This window comes from Rosa chinensis, chromosome 7 (assembly GCF_002994745.2).
Source record: "Rosa chinensis cultivar Old Blush chromosome 7, RchiOBHm-V2, whole genome shotgun sequence".
Lineage (NCBI taxonomy): Eukaryota > Viridiplantae > Streptophyta > Magnoliopsida > Rosales > Rosaceae > Rosa > Rosa chinensis.
Window position 1 is genome coordinate 33,122,394 of NC_037094.1, and position 16,042 is coordinate 33,138,435.

Below are 16,042 nucleotides of genomic sequence, written 5' to 3' on the forward strand. Positions count from 1 at the left end.
CCGGCGTAGTAAGCATATCCAAACATACTCCATGGTGATCTCTACAGACCGCTCCCTTGCCAAACCTATCAGATTCTGAATTAATCGAACCATCTACAACCAATTTGACGAAACCTGGGATTGGGTACCTCCACTGTAGCTGACATAACCTGGCCAGGCGATTGTTTTCACAATCGGAGAATCGTAAACTTGTTACGGACAGCTTATGAGAACCATACGTGGTAACCTTGGTATTGTGAAAATGAGCTTTGATTCCAAGTTTAAAATGAGTTTTTATTTTAAATTTCATACCTTTTCAATCTTGAGTGTCTCGATCGATCATACATTATCGTATGGGCGTGCCCAGCACTTAAAAAAATGTTGGTTTTTTTTTTCTCCTCACTTTCTTTTGTCGAAAGAATTTTTTTTTTTTAAATAATAATAAATAAAACTATCTATTTCCCAAATGTCTTCTTTCTTCTGTTATCAGAGTTGCATATAATTTACACATTGAGCTACTTTGATATCTATCATACTGTGGTCATACACAAAAGATGGGCTGTAAGAGATAGGAACTATCGCCTACGAAAATAACTGTTGTCACCAAACTAGCTTCTTATTGTTGTGATGGTACAGATGGCCGATCTTGTTACTGCTCCCTGAGCAGACATCTCGAAGGGGGACCAAAAATGCTCAACACCACCTGCAATCAAAATGATGTCAAGCACTAGTTACTTGCGGAATGAAATAAAATACAAGTGCATGATTTTGTTATAGAAAACTAAATCATTTAATTGCAACTAGGATGCCAAGGACATGCTGGCAAAAGTGTACTGCTTACCGGCAAAAATACCAGTCCATGTAAGAAACCAAGAAGAACTAATGCTAGATACATTTGAAAGTAATACACCTGCAAAACAAACGATGAAAGTTATGAGAGGCTGAAGACAGTAATGGTCAGTGTAACTGAATATCGATACTTAAAAATTAGTACCACAAAGACTTCTGTTCTTGAGAAACAAAGTACAATAACCCCAACTAACTTCGTAAGTGTGATTCCACTGCAAAAGCATAATTTTGTTAGACAATTATACAGAAATGGCAATGTAAAGCCAGAGAAAGTTATACATCTTAATCACTACAGATGATCTAAGAGAAGCATAAGGAAAGAAGCAGGAACTTTTGTGCAGCAACTACGACAGTTGAAATATGTATTTACAACACATGGTCAATATCTTTAAGCACAGAAACTAGGTATGAAGTGGAACTATTGATTATATACTGCATTTTCGTAGGAAAACTTAACAAATTTGCATATGCCTTAGGGATCTGAACATCAGCTTTTTGTAGTGTGTTAAAATTGCATCAAGATAATAAATACATATGGCTTAGTGATCTGAACATCAGCTCTTTGCAAATAAAATCCATCCTCCACCAAAGAAAAACAAAGCAAAGGTACCTGAAGACAGATGCACCCATTGTACCCAGAGCCTCCTTTATTCGTTGATCTCTATCTCCTGTGCTAACCTGTTCGAGAAATATTCAATACAAACTAGGAGATGAAACACACCAATGAATACTAAAAATAACTCAAAAGTCAATCTAACTTCTTCCCACCACCCCCCACCCCAAAAAAAAAAAAATTCAATCGAAAACCATTTCAGTGTTTGCAAGAACTACATTTTAAATTTAAATTAGTATCTGGCTTTTGTTTTTTTGTTTGTTTTGTTTTTCCTTTTCCCATAACTCTAGCTTCACTGCCCGAGAATATGGGCACATAATTGCCCTTTATCTTGAAATGGAGTGGCTAGGGTCAGAACCTAGTGTATTTCAATATCAAATCCTTGTTCAAGAAGGGAATAGCAAGCAGTAAAAATAAATATTTAATAGAGTAACACTGACCGAGAAAGCATGTGTCATATGCACACAAAACTCAACAGAAATGCCCACTGCCATAACAAGGTTAACAACAGAGACTGCATTTAATTGAATGTGAAGAATTGCCATCACTCCCTGTAGAAGGTTGTCTTGTCAGCATTTGTGTTAACAAAAGTTTTTTATTCTTAGAAGAGAAATTTTAAGAAGGAAAGATCACCATGAGATCTACAACAATCATTGACAACACCAAAAGGATAATTGCTGAACTCCACAAGCTACAAAATAAATTTTGAAGGAAGGGTCAATATACCATCCATAAGGAATACCTCTATCTACTTAACTAAGAAACCTGAACACCACAAGTAGTTTTTCTTGCAATTAAACTACGGGTTAAGAGTATCAACACTGACCTGCATGTGATGACTAGGCAAACGATAAATACAGCACCTGGTAAAACATAAAATTTCAAGACTATTCTTCACTAAAACCGTGTTGTATCAGATGCACATATAAAAAAAATTATATGCAAGTTCATGGTAGACTCCAGGCTGCAAGAGAGGTAAATTTAGTTCTGTGAACATTCTTTTGTTTGAGTCAAGAAAAATGATTTTTTTGAGTTCTCATGTATAGTGTTTTAGATAATAATTATGTAGCACATATCTAAATTGTCACTGCAAGCGAAAGATAACTAACCAATAGCTATAGAAAGGCTCATAAGTGCTGTTTTCCAAATATCGAGGTACTGCTCAAAGAACATGTAAAACACTGAATATGGGAATATCTCGATCTGCAACAACAAAGAAACAATAGTTCAGTAGACATACAACCGGAAGCACCAGTGGCTAAGCAGTACTAGATTCTAAGTAATCTGTAATCTGGCTCAACTGTTGCATACTAAATAACTCAATGAAAATTATGCACCAGTGGCTTACAGAAAATGGCTATTCTACCAAAATTAAGTGGAAAGATCCAGCTTTGATGGTCAAATAACCAAAAATGATGTATAAATACTCTTTCCAGAAGCGAAAAATGAACCATCTATGAAAAGAGACTGTTGTACCCTCGCTGTTAATCTTTAAAAAAGGATATTGTTTTCAAACTTCTCAAAAAGAAGCACTGTGCATACTTTCCATATGGGTCAGTTCATCAAGAGAATAATATTGGTTTCAGTTAAAAGAGCCAAGCAATCTACATCCACATGTAGGCATGATTATGTAATACATACATCATCGTTACATTTATGGCAATACAGATTTTGCTGAAACTTGTATTCCTTGCTTTACATTATCAAAATGGCATGTTAAATATCAATCAACACAGCAAGGAGTTTTGAAATCTTACCTTCAAAGAATCAGAAACTCTAGAACAGAGCTCTCGAGCAGCCCTCATTGAGTTTACATAGTCAATCTAGAACAAAGCAAGAATAATTCAATTATGGGGCTCAATTTGATAAAACATAAAAGGCCAAAAAAAAAAAAAACAGACGATTGAAATTTTGTTTCTATTAATCATAGATCTCCCCATACCTGTTTGTTGAGAGGTGTATGATATGTACGAAATGATGACGCTTGAATAATGCCACTTTCATAGCCTAATGATAAGTAAATCAAATGGCAAGCCAATGAGATCTTTTTGTTAAATAAATCAATTTGGAAGTTATCATAAAGCACAATACCCAATTCACAAACCTTTCAATTCCACACTGCTAGTGTAAGCTCCATGGCCACCTTTAGCACAATCTGAAGAGGGTAGAGCATCGAGGAACCATGGAAGTTTTTCTTCAAATTGTGTGGTCGATGGACGACCATTATGCAGATCCGAGTGACGAAAACACTGACAACTCCAAAAAGAAAAATCAGAAATGATACAGATGGCAGATCCACTTAGAGCATTTTCCATTTTGCAGTGAATTTCAATTACCGTGGTACAATCTTTGCACACTCCACCCAGGCTACAGGAACCATCAGAGGAAGAACAGCAAGGAGGCTGGCAGAAAGTTAATTTTAGTATCAATGAGATTACAGATACCTAAACAAAACAACATGAACTGGGGTATACAGGATGTCTACGATGACCAGAGCAGCATGGTATTGTTACTCTCCTTTTTAAATATTTATTCTTGCCAGCAACTATGTAATTAATGCAAGACGCATATGTAATATTAATCATTAGTAAAAATAAAATATACAATAAGGATATATATACAAGAACAAGTCCCAATGACATGGCAGAGTAAATGGAGTTAATCACATTTCAGAATAATTTAACTACTAATAGAAGGTGAGTTGATTGATATGCTAAACTAAAATAACACGATACTGTTCCACATTTCCAGAAAAAAAAGAAGAGAAATATGCAAGTTTTGATCTAATAGAAATTCCAAAGATCAGACCATGATTTTTTCTTTTGGAAAATCAGACCATAATTTCATATTTATACTAAAAACTACAATTTATCATCACATTAACCCTGACTTCATACTATACTACACATCAACACCAAAAAAATCAGAGTATCATTACCTGATCATCAGGAGGACAATAAGTTGCATTTGTAAACTTCCGACAGCACCCAAAAGCTTCTGGGGAAATCCACACAAGAAAATCATCAAGCCATGAAGCAGCAGGCTTAGCAATGTAACTTGATTCTGAAATTAAGGATGCTCTTGCAATCTGCATAAGCAAAGGACAAATTATACAGACTTAGAAGACGGTTTACAATTGCACACACACAAAAAGAAAATTCATATACATGCACAACAACAATTCAAACACATACATACAAAGGAACATTTCAAGTGCATACAAAACAGACTGAGTATACAAACTCACAAGTTTGGAAGTAAAGATACTCATGCATCTGCAGAAGCATAGAACAGAAAAGCCACAACATATTTATTGACCACAGAAGCAACCACAGACAGATAGTGTGGAGATTATGGCATAAATCAGGTTGAAAAAAGCATCATAAAAATGCAATACAAATATGGCCCTTGTTGTCTGAAGTCTGAACCACCCTGCTGCCTGTTCAAAGGACAAAAAGAAAATTTATCCAAGCTTGAGCACATTGCAGTAGGCTCGAGGATCATGAGAAAGTGATTCCATGAGCTTAAGTGTGGCGGCAAGAATCATTAGATTTTGATGCTTTTTCAGTCCACTTTGGTATTTACTCCAAACTGGATCAGGACTATGTCAATGTGATTTAGGATTTCACGAAGCCTATAAATGACTATTTGAGATACTAACCTCTGGAATGTAGTTTATCTCTTTTTAGGTCAAAACGTAATCAATAGAGAAAAAAGACTTGGTAAGTTGAGAGACTGAGCTTTGCACGTAAAAGGGATTCTCTATGAAGAAGGGTTGAGAGAAGTGAGAGATTACATAGTGTGAGGAAGAACCTATTTCTTCTTAATTGTAATGAAGGTCATTGTAGTCATCACCCGTAAATATAGCCATTTGTGGTAACAATTGCCTTTCTGATTGCTTTGCATTTATTTTGGATGGTGCATCTTGAACTAGGTTTATATAATCTTGGGCAGTTGGGCCAGTAATTTGATTGGCAAATCTCCTAATAGACAGATGAGTGAAGGTTAGGGATGGAAAAATACGGAGTGTTCTTACTTCTTACCTTATCCCTTTTCATATTGCAAATTCAGTAGTGTGGGTTGTAAATTAAAGACTCAACAAACATAAATTCCAATGTCACGGTCCATAGAAAAGAGAACACATAACTAACACATTAAAACTACAACCTAACCAACATTACATATTTCATTAAACACTGTATATAATTACAAACAAATGAAGCCCAAATACTTTTGTTATTAGTTCTTAAGTCAGTTTAACACAATGACAAAATGCAACCACCTCAAGTAAGAAAGATGCTTCAAGACAAAGAAACATTATGATGTTCTATGATTATCAGATCCAATTGAACAGTGCCCGAAAGCAAAGACTAAACCTTTTACCAAAGAAAAATGGACTTAGGTCTTACCTCATTCAAAAGAGAATCTGAATCACATTGGCTAATGGAGCACAATTGGTTTGTATGTCTTGATTCTGAACTGAGGAGCCGAGGAACATCAGCAGGGAGAACATTTTCAAATGATGGAAGCATTAAGATAGGTGGTGGACATAAAACAAATACCAAAACTAATATATATATGAACCTTCACATTATTAACAAAGGAATTATAGAATGTATGGTAAATTTCATGACTGTAAGTAGATATTATATCTACACCAAAAATCCATATGATGCCAATTACTTTAGGAAAAACTCAGTTTGATTCCAGATGAGCATCGTTAGACTTTGACATGAAAAAGGCAAAAAAAATCCAAAGCACAACATATATTGGAAGGTAAAATTTTCAATGCTTATATGTGATGTGTACTGAAGTACAAACTTTGTCCAAACTACGAGCAGCAATCTCAAGAACCCATGAAAAGGTCTATTATGTGCATTATCTAGTTCTTGAGGGACATGTTTCAGAAAAGCACCATGTCTTGAAAATCAGAAACACCAAAAGTAACAGACACATTATTTGCACTTAATAAAAAACTGAGTCTTAGAGGTACCTCAAGACAAAACATTTGAAAAGGCATAATAAAAGAAAAGGGGCTACATCAGAGAGAAAGAAATATGAATGACAGTGAGGTACCTATAGTTGTAGTTCTTCACAACAAAATATAGTGGGGGTCCAATTCGGAGATACTCTGATATATTATTGAAATAACCCTGGAATATATAAAGTGAAGTCTTATATCAGACCTGACCCAGAATAATCGATAACATATATGCTCCACAGGTAACTGACATACAGACCTGAAGATAGGAATCTTGGGGAAGAACAATTTTTTGTTCCAAACCAGGCTGAATTCTGGTGCACAACGCCTAGAAGGTTTGAACACTCAAAACTTAACTCGATAAATGTATAAGAAAAAACAGCAACATGGAGATTTACATAATCTGATAAGATAGAGGAAAACTCAGAACTCACAATGCTAGCCAGTGAAAACGCAACAAAAATGGAAATGACAACTATCTTAACAACCCAAACACTTAGAATGGGAGCATGGATTCCCTGAAAAAGCAAAAGAAAACCCAACACAGTTAGAAATTTATGTAAGCAGTTTACCATGAAAAAGTCTTTGCTAATCATACAGAAAAAATTAACTCACAGAACATTTAAATAAAAACGAAAAATTATTTAAATGCTAAGGCAGCATACAGTAGCATTTGTAGTAAATTGTGTTCTAAAATTTAAACCTATAAATGATCGCAATTTATGGCTACCCTGGTAATTCCAGATTGCATTAATTCATTCCTTTCAGACTATTTACCAAGATAGTTAACTGGTCTCGAGTTATAATACACTGCTCTAACAAATGACTTAATCAGAAGAAACAATCACCTTCATATAGCGTGCCAGCAAACCTGGTTTTCTTACTTCAATGCCTAGATAAGACAGCATTCAGATTCAGATCAGACAAAGTTTAATTTAACAAATTTTTGTACAAAACAAACAACAACAACAAACAGTATGACGTTTAGAGTCTTATACAGCACGAGCAATAAGGATAATGTATCAATTAGATGTATGTGATAAAACAATTCTGATACCTTTATCAGAGTTGGTATATGATGAAACTTTCATACAAGGGAAACAATCAACCCTATTATCCTCAGTTCGGCGAAAATCAAGAACAATCAGAGCTACAAAAGCAGTAACTTGAAGGAGGAAGTCCAAAAGAACAGCTAGTGCTGCAGAGTGAATGTAAAAGATTAAGTCTGAAGAATAGGCCTGAGATAAGGGAAAAAAAACAAAATATAGAAATATTTCAACAAAAATCATAATAGATAAAAATGTCTGACCAGCAAACATGGAGAACACACGACAAGCTGGCATAGGAATAAAGCTGCCAACTGCAAATGCTAAAACTTCTGAAAGACTAGCAAGAGTTATGGATGGTCCAACTTCCACAAGTGCATTGCTTATTCGCCCTTCTAAAGGCATCGTCAATGGTTGCCGTTTGACAGCATGAACCAGTATACACATATTATCTACCCCAACCTATAAGATGAGATAGTCCAGAATACTATAAGCTACAACTAAATCCATGAGAGATATTTTGTTAGACATAATTTGGAAAACCAAAATTTCAAAGTCCAAATTCATGTATTTGACAACCATGTAACTAAAGCATGTATTCAAGCTTCAATACATGGTAATCATATACAGAATTTCATGCCATCAGAGGTATATACACTGTTCGAGGAACTTACAGCTAGAACAAGAAATGGGATGACTTCCATAATAATTAGGGTAGATTTAACTCCAATGGCACTGAAAAATCCCACTGATCCAAGAACGGAGAGCATGACAAGAACAACTCCAGAGAGACCTAGCAATACCTAGCATTCAACCATAAGAAAGTATAATGATATAAGTAATGTGCCAATTGTCAACCTAGAGAACTACCGCAAAAATATAATGCTATTTTCCAGTCCACCGAAACACACTGAAAGTAAGTGAAATACCTTCGATGAAATGTAAAAGGAAGACAAACGAGGAGAGTCACCCAAAGTAAGAGAAATATAAGCGAACATCACAAGATAGCTTATCTGCAATGATATAGGAAACCGCAACAAATCAGAAACAGTCTACGATATTACATCAAGACAGTATTCATGAATTACAGAATGTCAGAGCTTTTAGTCTAAAAGGAAAAAGCAACCCGACATGAAACAGGGAAACCACTCACCAATATTGTAATAGCATCTGCAGTGCTTTCTCTCTTAAGTTCTTCTTCAACGGAACTCTCCGATGAGAAAGATAGTGTTAAGTTTTTAGATTGCACCATTTGCAACAGCTCAGCCTATCACAAATGCAATACAAATCTTAGACTTCAAAACAATAAATGATCTATTTTCATACTGAATAAGCAGGAAAAAACAATTACACAAAGCTAAACTATAACTGAGTGACAGAGAGGTAAACCTTTGCCAACTGAATGAAGGCCTTCTCCCATGCCACTGCTCTTTCAGTTTCATTCCCCTCTTTATTAATAGCATTGTTTACAGGATAAGTTATTATAAATGCTGATGCCTGTTTTGGAAATATCAAAATGGTTATCAAAGACTCCAAGACTCAATCTTGCTTTCAACTTGAAACGAATTAAAATAGACTCAAGTTCAGGAAAAAAAAAAGGATAAATCATTACCTCGGAATAGTTTTGCCCAGAGAAACCACCTAAAGCAGTGCTGGGATCAAGAGGAGCTTTATATGCACTCATACATTTGTCAGCAGAGGAATAGTGCTTGAAGTGACAGAACACAAACGTCAATTCCCTTGTCAAGAATATCACCATACTTCTTTTGAGAAAATTGAAAGAACAAAAAACAAGCAAGCAAACTGAATATAGAACAAGCTGCAGAGAAATCTAAGCATTTTAAGCCATGGCTGATCATCACACCAGATGATTGGCCTATCTAGAAAAAGGAATATATGGCCAGAATTATCTCTGCTTTCTTATTTTTCTGAAAATTTATGAGAAACTAGACAGTACAGGTCAAGCAAACGACTGATAGCAAATGAACATATTCTAGATCAAACAGTAAGAGCAGTAACAGATGTACCAGTATCCTCAACTCAGTTTTAAATGAAATTACAAATGATTAAATCATAGTCCCAATCTTTAGGTAACTAAGTATATAGATAAGGCAGGACTAGTAGAAACGCACCCCTATTTAATTCCTTCATCTATCATCCTGGAACTCTACTATGAACAATAAAACAATTATATTGCAGGCACAAGTTTTATCCCTGATGATATTTGATATTCAATTTGATATAATGTACTCCACTAGTAGCTTACACCAAAAATGGCAGCCCCGCAAAAAGCAAAAAAATATTGAGTAAAGCTTTTCCAAGTGTTCAATATCAAACTGCAGAGGAAAACAGTAGATTCACACTTCAGACAATATGCAGATGGGGGGATTAAGAATGTACCTCAAAACAATACGTTAGGTGTTCAATCCCACCATAATTGTCAAAATTTTCAGGATCCAATTTGAAATACTGGTACCATGAAGATAATGAAAGGAGAATGTTAGTCACAATTTTAAACATGGGTGCACCATCTAGGGCCAAAATTCAACACAGATTAAGAAAGTGTAAATTCCTATCAAGATGCAATAATTTGAATTAAAATGAGGAAATTCTTGATATAAACTCTTAACAAAAGGAAAACAGACATTATCAATGCAAAGTCATGCCAATCAAGGGCGCAATGCATACAACAAACAACAAGGCTACTTTAGAAGAAGTTTATGAGCAGGTTCACATAAAAATAGGATATCCTTGAAACATAGTTATTTTTGTTTACATGGATATTATGACAGTGGAGAAAAGATGAGGTTTGAAGACTAAAGATGGGTTATTCCTTGAGGCTTTAAAATACTTATGTGTACTTAAAAGCACCTAAACATTTTCCGACTGTTATTTACATTTAAATAAAAGTAAGAAAACTTGAAAGTTTGAGTTTTTAAATTTAACATAGACGAAAAATTAATTATCCAAATGAAGACCATAAACAGAGTTCTACCTGTATGACACTTTGACTAGCGCAATCTTGGTCTAGTGGCTTCATGCAGATATCAGCAAGAGATATCATTGACCCAGAATAATTTGCTTTAATTCCGTCAACCTGCCAGAGATGGGTGATAAAGATTAGAAATATTTTTGCTGCATATAAAAAAAGACAAAAAGCAATAGAACAGAATACACAACAAAATATATTCATCACATACAGCCTATCCAACAGTAATAAATGGTTCTCAATTGTAACACTTCTAGAAAGAACAAATACCTTTTTTTGTATCTCAAAAAGTAACTTGATGTTGTCCTCCGTCACAATACTAGGTGACTTACCATGCTTGGCATCTGGTATTGTTGCTAATATAAGCTGCGAAAAATACAAGGTGACATAAGTTTCTGTAAAGATTTAGAGCCAGATGATATTGTCTCACCGAATCACAAAGCACCAATAATTTCACTTCTACTACAGAGGACTTCTCATGCCAACAATAAGTAATAACTGTAAATTATGATGATGCAGCTGTTGACTCTATGCTTCTTTTACCTTCCAATTATATTAGCTATATCAGTTAACATGCATGCAAAACACCATTTTCCAAAGCACAACATCTCATAAAACGATAAAAAGAGAGTGCAACAACGTTGAACCTGCTCAATTCTGTAAAAAGGGGCTAGGTGACTATCAAAAAATTGCTTCTCCTCTGCTGCTTTACTCCCTGGCCCTACCCATAGCTGATACAGTACATAAACATAAGTTAAACAGATGTAAAAGTCTGATGAAAACCTACAATTACATGAAATGCAACCTTGTACTTTCTAGTAGCTTCAAAAACTGCAACATGCATACAAGAGTTTGGAAAGCTAAATACCAACTACAGAAACCATTTTGGAGTGTTCACTATAGCCAACAAATGAATTGAAAACTATCTTCACATGATTTGAAACTGATCATCTTCATTAGTTTTGCAGACGTGTTCCATTCTACAATTCCACATTCAGGCATAGTTCCTTGAGGGCGAGTAAAGCTATTAATATTTAATAAATAACCAAGATGACTAAAAACTTTTCTCACAGTAGTGCATTCAAGCACAAATCACCATTATAAACGCAGTATAATGCTACATAACTTGAGAGAACTCTTCAAATGCCAAACGAACCTTCTCAGGCCTTGTTTCCACCTTGAAACGGATAAGACCAAGGCAAAGTAGAAGAACTATAGCAGACGATGAACCCAACACTGTGATTGGATTTCTAGCAACCCACTTCCCATATCCCCTGAGCATCAAATTGTTATTTATAAGTTAAAACCCATTCCGCATTAACTGACAATAGCTGGACTTTATCAATAGTTCTACAAGCAATAATGGCATGACCAGTCACCTATAAAATTTTGACATGTATCCTTGCACAATTGAAAGTTGGACACCGCTTCTCATGTGGGGAGGATCTTCAAGAACCTAGTCATCAACAATTTCAGTCTAAAGAAAGTTAAGATAAGAGCAACCTACAGAGAGCTAAAGAGTATGCAAGTCAAATAATTGAGCACAAGTACAGAAAAGAGGTTCATGATGTGATTAGACTGCAGAAAGCTAAAGAGGATGACAATACCAGTAGAATTGACCATAGATTTTAGGCAATTTTTTTCTGTGGTGGTCAAGAATTATGCAGAAATAGAAAGGGGAAAAAATAAAGTACAAGAAACTCAGTTAAACAGGATCTTCCTGTTTGGTAAAGAAGTAAGCTAAACTGAAGACAAGAAAATTCCCTAGTCATATCCCAGTTATGTGAATAGCACAAAATTCTTCATAATTAAACAAGAAAATCTGGAACTCGACATAAAATTGACGACAGAATTCTGCATATTAGGCATAGTCAATATGCAGAGCTCCGAGAGTGAGACAAATGAGTTCAGGAATGCCATCTCACCCATAAAACCTTGCAGCGGGATAAGATGCGGCCGATAGAAATGGCATATGGCTAAATGCACCATACCAATTGTATATAAGTGTGAAATGATGAACTCGTCACCCATACACATAAATTATAGAATTCAGAACACACACATGTACATATATGCATTGGAAAGGGTGGAAAATTGGTTTGCGTTTGCACCTGCATTGGAGGATTCTCGATCTTCTCCCTGGTTATAGACTGAACTTCGCCATCATCCATTACATTATTCCACAACGGTTTTTTCCTAGAAGCCGGGGTTTGCTTCCTGGTCCGATTAAACAAACCCCACCCAAAAAACACAGAAACCAGTACGATATATAGAACGGCGACAGCAAGGTCAATACATTTTGCCTGCAATTGTCACACAAGGAAAGCACATAAATGATGCATTTATAGTACGTAGTTTGACAATGTTCTTCTATGGTACCAAAGAGTTCAAAATATTCTACAATTTGCTCTCTCACCTTAATAGATCCAATTTTCACTGTGCATGACCCTTTTTTGGGGGAAACTGGAACAGCTGTGTTAGAACAAACTGTGGATGACGGGCAATCCCCACAGGAACAGCCCAGTGAATTATCACCACAAGAATAAGTAGATACATTCATAGGTATCATCTCGGATGAGTCAGTAGCATTTGACCGGAATCTAATGGCATATGGTGAACCTGGCAGTTTAGGAGCTGCTTGTCTACCGATAAAAGTAAACCACTCTGCAATAATCAGTAAAGAAATACAAGTTATTAAACAGCATCAAATGAGAAAAATAAGAAATAAGCACTTGATTGTAAATGACAACAGAAGATCTCCTCTGCACAATGTAAATAGCAAGAGTTCTTGAAGGTATAGAACATGGAACAACAATTAGGAATCTCCAGTCTCGGCTTTGGCATTCAATGGCCAAGAATCCACCTGCTCATACTAGCCAAACCAAGAGGCAAAGAAGACAATGTATAATAAATGAGATGATAAGGTGTTTTCATGTTGCCAATTGACATCCATCAGCTATTGCAAAAATAGCCATGAGTATTGATTCAAAGCAATAATAAATGCTTCTGTTTCCATCATAATCCTTCACAAAGGGTAAAATCATGCGCACGAGCGTGTGTGTGTGTGAGAGAGAGAGAGACAGAGAGAATTGCAGTTTTCACTTTTCAGAATGCAAGTTTACCTTTAAAATTTTGAGCACCAGCACCAATGAATTCCATAGCTCGAGAATTCATGGTACCAAACTTGACATCCTTGCAGGAGTCATACAACCCCTCACCAAAAGTATCACTTATGTAATAATCAATCCCTCCAACGGTCATATTGTTATTTACCTGAAAAAGCAATAAGAATATAACTTTATACTCTTCTACATGCACAGTATTGACTCTCTCCGAGAAGACTTATAATCATAATAACACTGTTAAATTCAAAATGTTAAGAAAGACCAACATTTCTAGTAAAGGCCTGTGCTACATGACAGACATCCTAAATATATATATATATATATATATATATATTATTATTAACAAAGAAGAGTAAATACGAAGAAGGGGACAAGGTGTCCACTGATTAACTCACAATCTTAACAATAACCAATGATCATATACTGGTTGACAGAAGTTTTGTAATCAAACGAATACTGTTTCTTGCTGCACTTGGGTTCAGGTATATAGATGCTATCAATAGTAATAAAAAATTAGATTGGAGTGGCATGATGGCGTGGGAATATGAAATTTAAAAATAAAAAAATTAAAACCTTAATAACATAACCAGGAGATGTGATCAGGGTTTCCTGACCTTGTTTACAGAAGTCACATTGATAAATAAACTCTGATTTGGAGAGCAGGTAAGCTCACAGAAGAGGTTCAAAAAGTTTCTTAAGCATGCTGGACATCCTACAAGAAAGGGAATTGCCTGCAAAAAATAGTACACAAGTTAATATATATATATATATATATATATATATGTATATGAACATGATATAATTTGGATGAAGGTGATAAGCCTTCCAACAATGACTCTGGTTTGTTGGCAACTTAGCATAGTGTCAACTCTAAACAGTGAAATACTTACTTGCTGAACCGATGTCCGTAATGTGTCAAATTGGGCTGCTGTACAACAGACATTTCCAGTAATTGTTGGACACAAACTTTGGATCTTAGATGAAAGTAAGTCACTTGGCTGGAAGACATGAAATATGTGATCATTGTGTAACTAAAAACCTTAAGAGATCTTCAGCCTGATGGACAGGGTAAATCTCAAAGTACTCAATCAATCATAAAAGAACGGCTTCTGCAATGTACCTTTACAGATGGGGAACCGTACGGACAGTTCAATACTTTTCCATCAGTACGTTTACCACAAATGTCATACATAGCACAATATTCTTCAGAATGCCTTTCCATAAACAAAAGAAGAAAAAAAACGTAAGACGAGAAAAACTCTACTTGTTTCATCAACTACAGTTATGCAGAAGAAAAAAAAAAAAAAAACAAGCACTAATATCAGCAACTCAAAATTGGTACTTCAAATTCGAATTCCAGGCATTAATAATAAAAAACAATAAAAATAAAAAGATTTTTTTTTTTAAATGAAAAGTAACAGAATCATAGAGACACCGCATGCACAGCCACATCAGCAGCACATCATAAGCAGAGTATGTCAGTCATCATAAGCAGAGTATGTCAGTGTTTCAACTAAGAACAACATGTGCATCAATTAGCTCATAAAGTGAAAAGTATAAAAAAATAATAATTAAATAACTAAAAAAAGTAATTAACTTTCAGAGTTGTTCTAGTAGCCAAAAATTTAAAGGAAGCCCTCACCTGGTAACACTGGACTTTATAGAACTCTGAGCAAATGCCAGAGGCAGAATCCATAACACCTGAACATATGAGCATAAAAATGATTCCATTGAGCTAAACAGAGCGATCACCAAAAATAATCAAACCGAAAAATCTCCTTAAAAAAAAAATCCTCATAATGAGAAACACCACACCAAAATCAACTGCGATCATGATAATAATTCTGAACATAAAGCCGGAAATTGAGCTCGAATTCATTTTCCGTTTTCGTCAGCAACCAAAACAAACAAGGAAGCTTTTCTGTGGTGCTTCAGCGTCAAAGCCGCATTAAAATCCGGGAATTGAAGACGGAAAAAAAAAATTACGGAAATAAAAGGAGAGCAACGAAGTTCGTGCCTGGAAGAGAGAGAGGAATACGACAAGCCGTAGGCGGAGAAGCTCCATTGTCGTCTCCGCGTGAGAGCTCCAGCGTCTGGAGCGAAGCGAAGGAAGAGGAAGAAGAAGGGCGACGATTCACTGGTAATTGGCGTAGATTTGTATTGTGCGGAACTAGTGTTTTTAGAGTGCTCTGTGTGTGTGTGTGAAAGTGGGGGAGAGAGTAGGAGAGGAGAGTCAAAGAGTGCGTATTTATAGTTACTGAGTCCTCTTGGCGCTGGCAATTGTACGAGGGCCCCAGAGAGGGTGGTGGTTATTTTACGATTCTGCCCTTGCTTTCGGTTGGTTTTGTCGGAGCGTCTGGAATTGTTTTTATTATGGGTTTTTCAGCCTTTTCAGACCTGAGCCGGGCAGTAGTCACACAGTGAAAGGGGTGCGGCGAGGGTGTTTCTGTAATTTCATCC

At 35.7% G+C, this 16,042-nt stretch overlaps 1 protein-coding gene across 2 annotated transcripts; it reads right to left on the bottom strand.

The window, feature by feature from the left end:
- Nucleotides 1-375: 375 nt before the first annotated feature.
- LOC112179263 (NPC intracellular cholesterol transporter 1) lies at nucleotides 376-15,800 on the bottom strand. 2 transcript variants are annotated; one of them, XM_024317630.2, is made up of 39 exons: nucleotides 15,600-15,800; nucleotides 15,225-15,283; nucleotides 14,703-14,796; nucleotides 14,473-14,580; nucleotides 14,197-14,313; nucleotides 13,580-13,730; nucleotides 12,874-13,121; nucleotides 12,569-12,760; nucleotides 11,837-11,913; nucleotides 11,614-11,731; nucleotides 11,105-11,188; nucleotides 10,728-10,823; nucleotides 10,464-10,565; nucleotides 9,869-9,937; nucleotides 9,081-9,176; nucleotides 8,858-8,965; nucleotides 8,622-8,735; nucleotides 8,398-8,481; nucleotides 8,143-8,271; nucleotides 7,732-7,930; nucleotides 7,480-7,620; nucleotides 7,271-7,314; nucleotides 6,857-6,940; nucleotides 6,682-6,750; nucleotides 6,518-6,594; nucleotides 5,851-5,920; nucleotides 4,380-4,529; nucleotides 3,778-3,843; nucleotides 3,546-3,690; nucleotides 3,384-3,448; nucleotides 3,199-3,264; nucleotides 2,551-2,644; nucleotides 2,268-2,304; nucleotides 2,075-2,132; nucleotides 1,882-1,992; nucleotides 1,439-1,506; nucleotides 974-1,040; nucleotides 821-889; nucleotides 376-682 (listed from the first exon to the last, which is right to left on the bottom strand). In XM_024317630.2, the coding sequence occupies exons 1-39, from the start codon at nucleotides 15,645-15,647 to the stop codon at nucleotides 629-631; spliced, it is 3,828 nt and encodes a 1,275-aa protein (XP_024173398.1). In that variant the 5' UTR covers nucleotides 15,648-15,800; the 3' UTR covers nucleotides 376-628. The 2 variants fall into 2 exon arrangements, with proteins under 2 accessions (XP_024173398.1, XP_024173399.1); XM_024317631.2 differs by lacking the exons at nucleotides 376-682; nucleotides 821-889; nucleotides 974-1,040; ... (1 more) ...; nucleotides 1,882-1,992; nucleotides 2,075-2,132 and having other exon boundaries at nucleotides 2,268-2,405.
- Between the last annotated feature and the right edge of the window lie 242 nt (nucleotides 15,801-16,042).